The following is a 9,482-nucleotide window of genomic DNA, read 5'->3' on the forward strand; positions in this document are numbered from 1 at the left end:
AAGCCTGCTTGGGAATCTCTCCTCCCCTCTCTGCCTCTCCCCTGCACCCACTCTCTCTGTCTCTCAAAATAAACATTTTTAAAAAAGAGGAAGCTGTTCAAAGAAGGGTCTGGAGGTGGGAATTCTCCATGGGGATGGGGCACTGGCATGGTTTCTCATCCCTCGAGTTTGGCCGGATCCGATGAGAGCCATTGGTGAGCTTGCTCTTGGCCTTTGGCCAGCGCCACCTTCCCTCACTTCTCCAGCCTTGGCTGCCTGTCATGGTCACACGTCTAAGCCCGGGTCTACGGTCTGCAGGCAGGCAGGCAGGCGGGCGGTTGGGCCTGCAGAATTGGAGCCCGTCCTGAGGCCTGCACTGCCCCCTGCCCAGGCACCACCCGGGGCCACACAGGATGTGAGCCCAGCTCACCCCTGCCCACCCATGCATCCCGCCCTCGGTCAGCATGCCTGGTACCACAGGGCAGAACTCATGGTCTTGGCCTCTACATTTCAGGGTGAAATACGAAGCCCCCCAAGCAACAGACGGCCTGGCTGGAGCCCTGGATGCCCGGCAGCAGAGCACTGGAGCGGTAAGCAGAGGGTCCTGCTGCTACCTTGTCCGGAAGGAGGGCCAGAGGATCCTTGCCCCCCGGTCCCACACCCCCACCCGCCATGTGCTGGGCCCCAACGTGACACATCCCTCTCCTCATCTGGTTCCGTCACTGGCCCCTTGTAGCTAATGTGACACCTCCCATTTCACAGCTGAGGAAGCAGTCCGAGAGGTTAAGTCACCTGCCCAAGTTCACACAGCAAGGAAGGGCTAGAGCAAGGACTCAGAAAGCCCAGAGTCCCGCAGCCTGGCTTCCCAGCTGCGTGTCCGCGGACAGACTGCTGACCCGTAGCAAGGTTTACAGTGGGGTGTGCGAGAGGGCGTGTTAAGGGGCTCAGCAGAGTTAGAGCTCCATCAGCATTGTACCTCCCCGCCTCCCTGGAGACCTGTTATTTGCAGGAGTGGGGACAGGGGGGACAAGAGAACATACCCTGAAACTTCAGGGAGGCTTCCAGGGGTGCCATTTTCATTCCATCGAATTGATTGACGGCTTATGGAGTGATAGCCACATGTCCGGCACTGCACACACTCTGTGGGTGACCCCTCCCCCTTGGCAGGAACTCCAAGTACAATTCTCACCCCTTTGGATTTGTTCTAGATGCCCTTGGGGTGGGGGGAATTTCTGTTTCAGTAAGTGGACAGAGTAGCTCCTCGGGAGGTGATTAGAAACGGCTGGGCCCAGGAGTCGGAGAGGCAGGGGGCAACGAAGGGAGACAGCCGGTGACAGCACAGGCTTCTGAGGCCAGGTTGGACTGGGCGACAGGAGACAAAGCCTGAGGGGCAGCAGGGACCCGAGGGCCTCGGGTAGCCAGGAGGACTGTGTGAGGTGGAGGCCATGGCCAGGCTTGAGCAGAGGGGCACGTTTCTCTGTCCGTTTTAGAAGGAACCAGCATGGAAGCTGGGAGAGCAGCTAGGAGGGAGTGGAAGTTGCCCAGTATACAAGTGGGTGGGGGGTCCTGGCGACTCCCCAAAGGCATCCCCAGCATCTCAGGAGTCATTCCCAAGTCAGAGCGGAGCCAGACTTGGAACACCGTGGAGGCAAGACCAGCTAGAGAATCAGACGTCTCCCGTGTGTGCCCTGTGACCCAGCACCAAGCACAGCACATTTGCACCTGCGTCTCAGGGCCTCCAGCTACTTTCCTTTGTAAGTGGCCATCTGTCACAGCCATGCCCTGTGCCAGGCACCCTACAGCCCGCCTTTCTGAGCCATCACACAAACCCTTAGGTCGTGTTGTTATCCCCATTTACAGATGAGAAAACTGAGATCGAGAGGCCGGGCAAGTGAGGCAGCAGAGGTTAACATCCTTAGCGTGATGCCTGGCACAGAGTGAAGCGTTCAGTCTCCCTGGTGCTGCTGTGTGGTTTTCCCCACTTACGGACGAGAAAGCCCAGGCTTAGCATTGTGAGGTAGTTTGCCCAACACACCTCACAGTCCTCGGTCCTGGCTCCATAGCCAGTGCCGGGAGCAGGAGCCCCAGATGGCCTGCACAGCTCTAAGGAACAGAGGTGGACACTCCAGAAAATCTGGCTCCCAGATTCCAGATGCATCCGAACGCTCTGGGAGCCGTCTGGAAGCACTTCCCTCTCAGGCCACCTGACCCCTCGTGGGCAGAGGCGAACTGCACAGGCACCCCTTCCGGTTGCAGATGAAGGACTGCAGCCCAGAGACAGGTGTCCCCGCCCCAGGACTCAGAGCAATCCCGGGCATGACAGGAACTAGAACCCAGGTCTCCCGGCTCCTATACCACCTTCAGTTATAGCCACAGGGAGGAAATATACACACACCTCTACTTGCAGGAAAGAGGAAGTTGGTAAATCATTGCTTATTCCTCTCTGATCACTTGAGAGATTGAAGCAGCTTCTGCCCACATCAGGGTATGATGTTCTTACAAGTGTCCGTAAACACCTGCTCCCGAGGTACATGAGTCTGGCTGGGTGGTGGGGAGGCTTTCTCCCGTTAAACTGTCAGGATGGGACTCTGAGCGGCAAAGTAGAGAATGGAATCCAGTGCCAGCTCTCCTGGCAGCCAGTATTTGCCCCCGGGGTTCACAAGTCCCGTGATTGCGGCTGCTGGACAGCGTGTCCCAGGCCCTGTGCCGGGTCTGTCCAGGGTGGGGGAGGCAGTTGGGGGCCGGCGAGCTGGGAGCCGGGACTCTAGTCTCCTCATCTCTGGGGTCCTAGGGAACCCTGATTGTCCATCAGTAAACATGAGGGGACTGGGCAAACCAACGTTCTAATCCTGGGGTACCCATCAGAGCCCCTAGCAGCCAGCACACTGGTTAATGGCTGACTTCTCAGCCCTTCCAGGATTGCCTAGGCCGCTCCCAGGCTCGTTGTGGAAAAGGAGATTTGCCCGGTGCATTCAGGACCCTGGGGTCGCAGGGCTATTGTGGTTCATCCCAGTGAGACACCCTCCACTGCTGCCTGTCCCCCCTCACCTGCCCCCACAGCACCAGCCTCCACAGGCACGCGTGCGCACACACACACACACACACACACACACACACACACACACACGGCCTCCTAAGGTGGTAACAGGACTCCCGACCTGAAAGGGGTGTCCACATTGGAGAAAGCTGCCAGCATACCAGTGGCCCTGGCCTTCCTGCCACCCTCAGCCTGACCCTTTCTCACCCAGATGGGAGGCAGCCTTGAGAAGAGCCTCAGTGACTGGATGATGAGACAAGGCATGGTGAGGAGAGGCCAGGCCGGCCCAGAGAGCGGAGGCTGCCACTGGCAGGAGTCCCGCCCGGGGTGGTGCTGTCGCAGGGGCAGGACCACCAGAGCCAGCAAGAATGCAGGGTGCTGCAGGTGCCCTGCTGTGCTCCTGCTTCGTGGCCCCTCGGTGCCCACTTCCGGCCCCTAATTCGGAAGCGAGGCCCAGGTGGCCCCTCTGGCAGCTGGGAGGCGACCGGGGCTCGCTGGTTCTGGGCTGGGTAGAGAGGGACAGGTGCACGCTGCCCAGAGCCCTTGCTGCTGCTTCCGGGAAGTAGGCGCCTGCTCTCTCTGCTCTGGGCACTTCTGCCGCCACCGGGGACCTCAGGTGCTGGGGACAGAGCTTGGGGACCGAACTGGCTGGGTTGGAGAAGGACTGTCACTCTCACTCTCTTTCCCAAAGTAACAAAGCGGTCACTAGCCTTTCTTGAGCGTCTGCTCTGTGCCAGACTCCTATCCATCACCTCCTGTCCCCTCACAGCAGCCTGGACGGTAGGGACCGTGTGCTCCCTCCTCTAAACATGAGAGAAGCGAGGTCAGACAAGTGACCTGCCCAAGCCACGCTGTATGAAAGGGCAGTCTCGGACTCTGTCCCCAAAACCTCCAACGGGGTCCTCACACTATAGAAGGAAGCACCCAGCCCCAGTGCGGGACCCTTGTGGCAGAGCCCATGTCTTTGTGGCCCAAAACGAAAGTCCCTATGAGTAGTGGGGAGATCCGCTCTTCCTCAGGTTCCTGCTCCAGCTGTTAGGAGCCCCCTCCCTGACCCCCTGCCTAGCACCTGGCCCCACATCCCCTTGCCCACAGCCTGGCACAGTGGGCAGAATTGTGGGTCCTAAGCAGACGGGCAGGAGCCATCTTGAAGGGGATATACCAGGATCTCAACCCCCCAGAAGGGGGTGGGGCATGTCCAACTGGCCCCACTTCATAAATGAGGAGACTCAGGGGTGAGGGTGACAGCCACAGGCCGCCCAGCCAGCAGGCCCCCAGCTGATGGGGCCTTCTGCCTTCGCACCGCATGCACTGCCCTCACCACCTCACCCCTGCCCTTACAGATCCCCGTCACCCAGGCCTGCCTCATGGAGGACATCGAGCAGTGGCTGTCCACTGACGTGGTAAGTTGGCCCCGCCCCGCCCAGAAGCAGAGGCTGGGGCACATTCCTCCCCCCCCACCAACAGCGGGCTCATGAGGCCGCCTCATGGCGGGACACCTCCTGCCAGCCACCCGCCCTCTCCAAGGCACTCTCCTCAGAGGCCTCCGCCTCACAGCTGCTGGGGCCGAGCCTTTCCTGAGAGTGCTGTCACCGCGGGCCCCAGGAGCCTCAGCCCGAGACAGGAAGGGCAGGATGGGCTGAGGGAAGCCGTCACAGTGGTGAGCCCTGCACCTGCACCAGCTCGGGGAGCCCTCCCCCTGGTGCCTCTGAGAAGCTCCACCAGCAGCGCCATCTTCCAGACCAGGAAGCTGATGAGCAGCCCTGAGGGGTGCCGAGCCTAGGAGGAGGCAGGGGCCCAGGCCGTCTGCAGAGCCCCGCGGCCCCCAGGGAGCGGCAAGGGCGGCCAGCCTCGGCTCTCCTGTCCAGGGCCCCTCCCCCTGCACCTGCCGCCCCACCTTTGGGCACCAAGGACCAAGGGCCTGGATGCTCCCAGGCCCAGAGGCTGCCTTCTGCCAGAGGCCAAGACGGTGTTTCCGCCCGAGGTCACGCAGGGGTCCGTGCCTGGTGATGGCAGGAGGCACCCCCCACTCCCAACTTTAGCACGCGTGGCCTCCGTCTCTGGGGCCCTTCCCGCCACAAGGGCAAGTGTGTTCACCATCTACACACCGGAACAAAAGGAAGTGGTGTTTATTGAGGACCCGCTGGGCCCCACAGCCTGGGCTTGGCAGTCCGATATTCCATTTTAGCTTCCCGACAACCAGTTCTACCAAGCGGGAAACTGAGGCTCAGAGCAGTCAGGTGACACCCAGGGCTGCAGCTCGGGGAAGAGTGGGGACAAGGTTCAGGTCCTGGGCCCACTACGCCTGCCCCCAGAGGACTGTGGCTAACCTCCTCTTCCTTCTGCTTTCTCAGGGGAATGACACGGAGGAGCCCAAGGGCGTCACCAGCGAAGGTAGTAGGCCCTGCCCGCCCGCCCCTTCCCCCGCCCTGGCCTCGGAACCCGCCCCCGAACCCCTCTGTCTCGTTCCTCTAGAATTTGACAAGTTCCTGGAAGAACGGGCCAAAGCAGCCGATCGGTTGCCCAACCTCTCCAGCCCCTTGGCCGAGGGGCCCCTGGGTCCCCCTCGTGGCGCTGCCCCTCGAAAGAAGACCCAGGAGAAAGATGAGGACATGCTGTTTGCCTTATGAGCGTGGGGCCTGGCACCTGCAGCCTGAGCTCCCGCTGCTCCCACAGTCCCCGACGGGGGCCTGTTTCCCTCCTTCGGTGTTAAGGCTGCTTTGAGGAAGGCTTGTTACCCCCTTCTCTTCGCCTCGAGGATAGGCTGACCCTGCTGTGGCCGCACCGCCTGGGCCGTGGAGAGACGGCTGGATGAACTGGGGTAACGAGTCAGCTCTACATTGGGATCTTGGCCACTCCTGCCTCCTTCCCCACCCCAACCGACCACTACTTTGCTGAGACAGGCCGGCCGCTTGGTTGCCGGATGTGACTCCTTGTCCTAGGGGATCCCCTCCCTGGACCCTTTCCACACTGCCAGTCGAGGCCTGGCTGGAGGCCAGAGGCAGCAGAAGCTTCTGTCGCAGCCTCCGGTCCATTCCCCGGCCCCTGCCTCGTGGACCCAAAAGGCTTTGGCTAGCTGTCGAGGGCCGGCTGTGGGGGCCTCTGCCCAGCCGCACGCTGTCCAGGTACGAAGCTGCGTGTGGTGGGGGCGAGACCCAGCAGCCCCAGGCCGCAAGGAGAGGCTCCTGGAGCACCTGTGGCCCCCACGACCTCCACTGCCTTTTCCTCCATCCTCCTCCTCCTCCATCATCCTCCTCCTGTTCCTCCCAGTCAGGGCTCCACCGGGCACTGGGCCCACCCACCTGTTGATTGATCTTCTTGTACTGGGAGAGGTGCCTTTTGTAGCCCCAATTAAAGGTAGGAAAGCACCCTGCTGGCAACGCTGTTGAGTCTCTAGGTGGGAAGTGTCTTTCTGGCATCACCAGAGACCAGGACTGCTCTGGGCCGGGCCGGGCTAGGGGCATCCAGGAGAGGGCCCTCTGCAGGTGGTACAAGCGGGGTGGCGGCACTGGGCAGCACCGCGTGCGGGCAGGTGCAGCCCCCTCACGCCTCACAACACGGGCTGCAGCCTCGACTCGCCCCATCGCTCTCCTGAGCGACCGCCCTCCCTCCCGAGGGCACCTCCACACTCGCTGTCCCCCCTCGGGCCAGCTCCTGTCCTGCAACAGTGATCACAGAGGAGCGGCTGCAGACGGTACGGGCGTCCCATCTGAGGCCCGGGTGCTAGGCACCGCATTAGGGCTACACGCGGGCTCGGGCAAAGTAAAGTGACTGTCTCCTGTCACAGATGCTGAGCCTGTGACTCGGTGGGTCACGTGAGCTGCCCCAGCCCAGAAGAAGTGGCATAGATGCTTACCATGGGCCAGGTGCTTCCTCATGCATCAGTGCATTGTCCCCATTTTTCAGATGACAACACTGAGGCCCAATTTGGATGCCTTGGCACACAGCTCGGGGAGCTGAGCCACAGGGTGTAGGCACGGGTCTTAGTAAGTTCTTACTCTGTGGCAACCCGAGAGCCCCAGGTCTTGGGGAACCACATTTCCCAGCCTGGACTCTCAACACCAGGCTCCCCGAGGGGCAGCCCAGCCCTCAGCGGTGGAAGGGAGGGGGCTGCTCTGTGGCGGGAGCGATTGACCCGCCTGAAAGGTCTACCTACAGAGGAGGGAAGAAGTCCGAACACGTGGGTCCAGGGGAGCCTGGACTGCTGAAGTGTGGCCTGGGTCTGGGAGCGGCCACCGGCTCCCATCGGTGACAGGCAGGTCACCCGTGATCTTGGCACGCAGGAGACCAGACCCCGCCAGCGCTCCGGGTGGGTTCGGGGCCAGGAACTCCAGGGACAGCTCTAGGCTTGCCCGTCCCCCCAAGCAGGGGAGGGGGGCAGCGCATGGCCCAGGCCAGGCTTCAGAACTTGGAGATGAGCCAAGCCTGGAGGAAGGTGGCGGCTGCAGCTCACCTCTGGCCTATTTCTCCAATCCTAACAACCTCTTCTCGCAGGGGAGAGGGGCGCGGCTACCCCACGGGCCCGGCTGTCCGGTGGAGTCGCTTTGGTGAGGCAGAGGCTCCCTGGGCCCTCGCCCTCCGCTCATACAGGCTCAGCTGCTCCAAACCCGAGCTCCCCTCCTGCCTCCTGCGCATGTGAGCGGCGCATTAGCCCGGGTGATGCCAAGGCTGCGGTTTTAACCAGTGCGAAGTGCCGCCTGCACCTGCTCTCATCCCTTGGCAGGTGGCCCCCAGGCCAAGGTGTGGAGCCCTGCCAGCCTTGCCCAGGCTGCTCCTACTTAGAACTGGGAAGAGGCCAGAGTCCGGGTACCACACTGTCCCTCGGCCGCTTCTGCTCCCTGCCTCCACTCGGGCATTAGCACCCCCTCCATCTTACCGGCCTTATCACACAGAGGTGGCCAAGTGTTGAGGACTTTGGCCTCCCTCTGAGGGGCCCCAGACTGCTTTCTCTTGCTGGCCCTGCTGCCTCCTCGGGTCAAGCGCTCCTGCCAGCACACCGCTTCCAGGGGTCCCTTCCTGAGCTATTTCTTGCTGTTGCTGCCAGGAACAACACAGCAGCCCGGCAGGGCCCGGAGCGGCTGGATGTTGTGCTCGGTTCCACATGACGGATGAAGGTGGGTAAAGTGCCTGGGGCTTGGGACCATCTTTTTCATGCTGTGAACCTTCTGCTGGTCCCTGCCTGGCTGAGGTGGGCAGCATCCGATGGTCAGACAGGACGACCGTGGCAACACGAGACCGTCCGCCCCCCACTCCTGGCGTGGCCGGACTGCTGACGCACTCGCGCACTCACACATGCGCATACTGGCTCACGTTGTGGGGCACGCTGTCCGGGTGGGCTGACAGGTGTACCACCTACTCACAGTGATGCTATAGGCTTCTGTCCCCAGGCCCGACCTGGGAGCCCGAGGCGGGCTCCCTCCCCTTCCCCTGCAGTCCCTCAGCTCTCCCAGGGTCCCCCCCTCCCCACCTCATTCGGAGGAGCCCCTGGCCTGGGCCTCTCCACAGTCACAGGGGCCCTGTGCGGTCAAAGGTTTTGATCCCTGCTTACAGGTAGGGAAACTGAGGCCCAGAGAAGCAAAGACTCGCCTAGGCACACCATAACGGAAAAGTGGGACCCAGTCTGCTGCGGGGAATGGTGATCTTACAAGGACCCAAGCCCAGGGAACCTTCTGTGGAAGTCTCCAGGGGCTCGTGGCCCTGTGAACTAGAGTGGCCAAGTTGTTTATTCCTTCCCGCGTGTGGTGTCCCCCGAGCGCCAGCTGTGTACCAGGCGTGGCTCTAAGTGCTGAGAGGACAGAGCTGAAGGTGGCCAAGTGCCAGTCCGGGGAGGGGGAGGGGGTCACTCAGCTCAGTAGGGAAGGGGAGCAGCCAAGACATAAATGCAAGAAGTGCCACCTGCTCTGGGATGAAGGAAACTGATGGCTCGGTGGGGCTGTGACAGGGCCCAGGGCTAGAGCGGGGGGGTGGGGCAGTGGCGGGGGGGCCAGGCAGGAAGGGCTCTGGGCGTCCCCCGGAGGGGGCGGCACTGGGGAACACCTCCCAGGGTCCCCTCCTCTCAAGAGACACCAGGTGGGGCTGGGATGGACGAGGAAGCCCTGGCAGGAGCCAGGCTGGGGATCCCTGAGGCCCGGGCCCTGGGCGGTCCCTCAGCAGCGGCAGGAAGTCACTCGGCCCCACATGAAAGAGGACCAGCTGCCGCTGGGGGCCTGGGGGCCGTGGGACGAAATGAATGCGGCACCAGCAGCTCCTGCTGGGCCCAGCTGCCTCAGTAGGTGGTGGCACCAGGCCAGGGACACAGGCAGGTTGAGTGGAGCCCAGCCCATGGGCAGGGGAAAGGGCACCTAGGAGGCAGCTGTGTGAAGCACCAGCTCTGCCTGGCAGAGCCTCCACTCCCCCCGCCCCGCACCCCCTCCTGGCTTCCCTGGGCCACCAGAACCCCACCCTAGGCCTGGACACTGACCCCCCC

The 9,482-nt window shown here is 62.4% G+C and overlaps 1 protein-coding gene across 2 annotated transcripts in view; it reads left to right on the forward strand.

Annotated features, from left to right (window-relative positions):
* Window positions 1-6,384, forward strand: part of TOM1 (target of myb1 membrane trafficking protein) — a 42,249-nt gene extending 35,865 nt beyond the window's left edge. The window contains exons 12-16 of one of the 2 annotated variants that reach the window (XM_049626246.1): window positions 494-569; window positions 3,228-3,281; window positions 4,360-4,419; window positions 5,371-5,410; window positions 5,492-6,384. In XM_049626246.1, coding sequence (XP_049482203.1) covers window positions 494-569; window positions 3,228-3,281; window positions 4,360-4,419; window positions 5,371-5,410; window positions 5,492-5,646 — 385 coding nt within the window. In that variant the 3' untranslated portion in view covers window positions 5,647-6,384. The remainder of the gene's footprint in view (window positions 1-493; window positions 570-3,227; window positions 3,282-4,359; window positions 4,420-5,370; window positions 5,411-5,491) is intronic. The other variant, XM_049626247.1, reaches the window with a different exon arrangement.
* The last annotated feature ends 3,098 nt before the right edge of the window (window positions 6,385-9,482 follow it).

The sequence above is a fragment of the Panthera uncia genome, chromosome B4 (genome assembly GCF_023721935.1).
Source record: "Panthera uncia isolate 11264 chromosome B4, Puncia_PCG_1.0, whole genome shotgun sequence".
NCBI lineage: Eukaryota > Metazoa > Chordata > Mammalia > Carnivora > Felidae > Panthera > Panthera uncia.